At 35.9% G+C, this 3,450-nt stretch overlaps 1 protein-coding gene across 1 annotated transcript in view; it reads right to left on the minus strand.

Annotated features, from left to right (window-relative positions):
- PAM (peptidylglycine alpha-amidating monooxygenase) overlaps positions 1-3,450 on the minus strand; it is a 344,515-nt gene that overhangs the window by 106,217 nt on the left and 234,848 nt on the right. Inside the window, exons 8-9 of the mRNA XM_012641055.1 lie at positions 1,798-1,846; positions 588-659 (exon numbers count right to left, since the gene is read on the minus strand). Coding sequence (XP_012496509.1) covers positions 588-659; positions 1,798-1,846 — 121 coding nt within the window. The remainder of the gene's footprint in view (positions 1-587; positions 660-1,797; positions 1,847-3,450) is intronic.

A 3,450-nucleotide genomic window follows, 5' to 3' on the forward strand; every position in this document is an offset into this window, starting at 1 on the left:
ATAGTAGATAAATGAACAGTAACAAAGAGATCATACTGGTCATTAACTTTAAAAGATTTCCAGTCAAAACAAATGAACAATTTTTAATACGTTCCTTTCATTAGAGTATTATTGATAAATAATATTATACTTATTCTCATAGCTTTTTCTTAGCTTGGGAGAATCAGCTATTATCCCCATTTTGCAAGTAGGAAAATAAGCCCAGTATGTCTAAGTTCAAAGATGAATCAGTGTTGGGTTTGCTAGCCTCTTGATTTTAAACATTTCTAGGTAGTAGTTTATGCTACTGCACATTATTCAGTGTGTCTTTTGCATTTAAAGAATGAATGATTGATTTTTAAAATACTCAAGATTTATTCTTTAATTTATATAACCCACTACCTACCCAAGGGCCTCAATTCTTAGCATCTCAATAAATAAAGAATAGAAAGTAATAAACCACTGGCTTGGAATCATATAAAAAAGAATTGGCTTCTTTTTCAGGGACACAAAGATATTAGTCATTTTAAAAGTTTATAAAAAATATACTGCAAGTCCATTCCTACAATAAGGTAATGAGGTAATGGTAAATACTAAAACACCATTACTCACCTTTCTCTCCTGCTGGTATAACAGTGTCAACGGACATCATAAGGTACATGCCAGCAATTAAAGGCTGTCTGCAGAAAAAAGGAATATTTCTCTCAATAACCTGAAAAAGTCAAAACTACTGTCTTAGAAAAATAGACTATACCTCAATACAGTGGTTTATAAAATGTGTTCCTTGTGAAAATTAGAATCAAATAATATGGAAAAAGAGGTAGGATACATACACAAATCACTTCTTCTCTTGTGAAGGCAGGTTCTAAATGGTTCCTGGGATAGCTAGGTTTACATGTCAACTTGGCTGGGCTATGGTGCCTGGTTGTTTGGTGAAACAGCAGTCTCCATTTTGCTGGGTAGGTATTTTTTTAGATGTGATTAATATTTAAATCAGACTTTGAGTAAAGCAGATTATTGTGGGTAGGACGTCAAAAGGAAGGAATTCTGCCTACAAATTGCCTTTGGACCCATGAATGCAATATCAACCCTTCCCTGAATTTACAGTTGGCGCCATAGATTTTGGATTTGTCAGCCCTACAATAGTGTGAGCCAATCCCTTATAATAAATCTCTCTCTCTTTCTCTCTCTCAATATATGTATATCCTATTGGTTCAGGTTTCTTCAGAGAACCCTGACTAATACAGTTCTCATGATTCCTAGCTGTGACATTCGTATCCTTGTCTAATCTCCTCCCCTTGAATGTGGATCAAAATAAGTGTAGTAACTTATCTTTAACAAATAGAATTTGTCAAAAGTGATGGCATGTCACTGCTAAGATTAAGTTGCAAAAACACTCTGGCTTCCCTCTTGCATGCATGCCTGCTCTTGCTTTTTTGCTTACTTTCTATGATGGAAGCCAGCTGCCATATTGAGAGTGGCCATTTCCAGTTCACATGGCAAGGAAATGAGGGCAACTTTAAGCCAACATCCAGAAAAGAACTGAATCCTGCCAACAAAACTGGCTCCTCCCTGGTCGAGCCTTAAGATGACTGAAGCCCCAGCCAAGATTTTGACTGCAGCCTCTATGTGAGACCCAACTAAGCTGTGCCCAGATTACAAACCCACAGAGAACTGAGATAATTAATACGTGGTTGTTTTAAGCCAGTAAGTTTGGGTTCATTTCTTATTCACAGGTAATAACCCAGCAAACTTTCCACTTTTAAGTTCACAAAGATCTTCACATCCTTGCTTATCTGGGAAAACTGAAGTACTTACGGCAGACGTGTGAGGTGTAAGGACACACCAGAACAGTCTTTGTGATTATCTGAAAATACACATAGAAACACACATTTTAAATATGAAAATATGAAAAATTTTGAACTGATACATTTTAAATGATTATAACTCAATACTTAAGAAAAAACAAATTTTCACTTGTATGGTGCTTTATGCTTTACAGAGTAGTTTCATATTTATTAACTGTTGTAATTGCCAATGCATCCTAACAGCAAAAAAAAAAAACCCTATTGTTTCATGCAGTCTGTAGTATTTCTTGACTCATCAAACTGAACAGTTATTGGCTTTCCTGGAGAAATACCAGATATTAGGCACAAGCCCATAGAAGAAAGTTGTTGCTACTCTCTATGCCTTATCTTTATTGTTGAAACACTCAGAAAAGTTGCTAAACTGAATGGTTTGTTCCAGGCTGCCCCAAACAACTTGGCTTCTCTACTTTTCAAAAACTGGAGTAGCCCATAATTTGGGTTTTCATATATTTTAGGCATTATTGAAGTCTAGTGCTATGCAAATCCAAAATTTTATTATTGTAGAAGTTTCTGATCTCTTCTAGAACAACTTTCTTAGTTGAAAAGCCCGTATGTTTGCATATACACACAGTGAGACATCCCAGCGGGAGCAACTTGAACTCCCTCAGACAAGGTGGTCTGGGGGCCTGAAAGGCTCCTGGACCCACAGCTGCTCCTACAGCAGGTGGCATCTCTGGTGAGAAGCATATTTCAGCTCCAGTGTTTGGCACAAAGATTATGACCTCCTGACTCCAACATAATCCTTGCCACAGTGATGTATTATTATTTCCATAATCTCTATGCCGATCTCACTTCTGGTGAACTCAGAAACTTCAGCTAGTTTTGCACATTTCACTGATGATTTGTAGTGTGCTCTGACTTTGTCTGCCCTTCTGCTGTAATGCAGTGCTTAGGCCACAAGATATGAAACCTCGTGAGAATTCATTTCAATTCACTAGGCTGTATGAAATCTGTCTCTGACATCCATCATTATAAAAATGAATGCCACTTAAAAGGTTAATTACAATAAAGAAATACGGTGATGCTTCTGCTAATATTTTACCACATAAAATGAAACAAAGAAATCATAAATGAGCCAAGAAATGTACAGAAAATGAACTTGGAATATCAAAATCACATCCTAGTTGATCAGCCTGGTTGGAAAGACTTCTTCTGTGACTAGAATTAAAGTGAACAAGAGAAAGGAGAGGAGAGGGAATAGATGGAAAAATTAACCCAGGGAAGAAGACCCAAGAAATGGAATTTCATTGCTTAAAAAAAGATGGGAACAGTAATGAGTCAAAAAACTAAAATGATCTGAAATTGTAGGACTGAATTTGTCCAAATGAAAGGCAGAAAAGGAAGCAAACTATTCCCCCTGATTTATATTTCAGTATAAACACTGTACATTTCCACATGTCAAATTTGTTAGATATAAAGTTTGAAATTTATCTGTATATTTTTATCACACACAATTATTGTGTGTGATTATACAATATAGTGCCTTAAGACCATCATCGGTTTTCAGCCAGGTGTTCACTGAGTTCCTTTGTTTAAAACAAGTGAAATCTAGAAGGTTATTTAATACTTGGTAGATTAATACTAGTGATCAATATTTATACCA

This window comes from Propithecus coquereli, unplaced genomic scaffold (genome assembly GCF_000956105.1).
Source record: "Propithecus coquereli isolate 6110/MARCELLA unplaced genomic scaffold, Pcoq_1.0 Scaffold160, whole genome shotgun sequence".
NCBI classification, from domain to species: domain Eukaryota; kingdom Metazoa; phylum Chordata; class Mammalia; order Primates; family Indriidae; genus Propithecus; species Propithecus coquereli.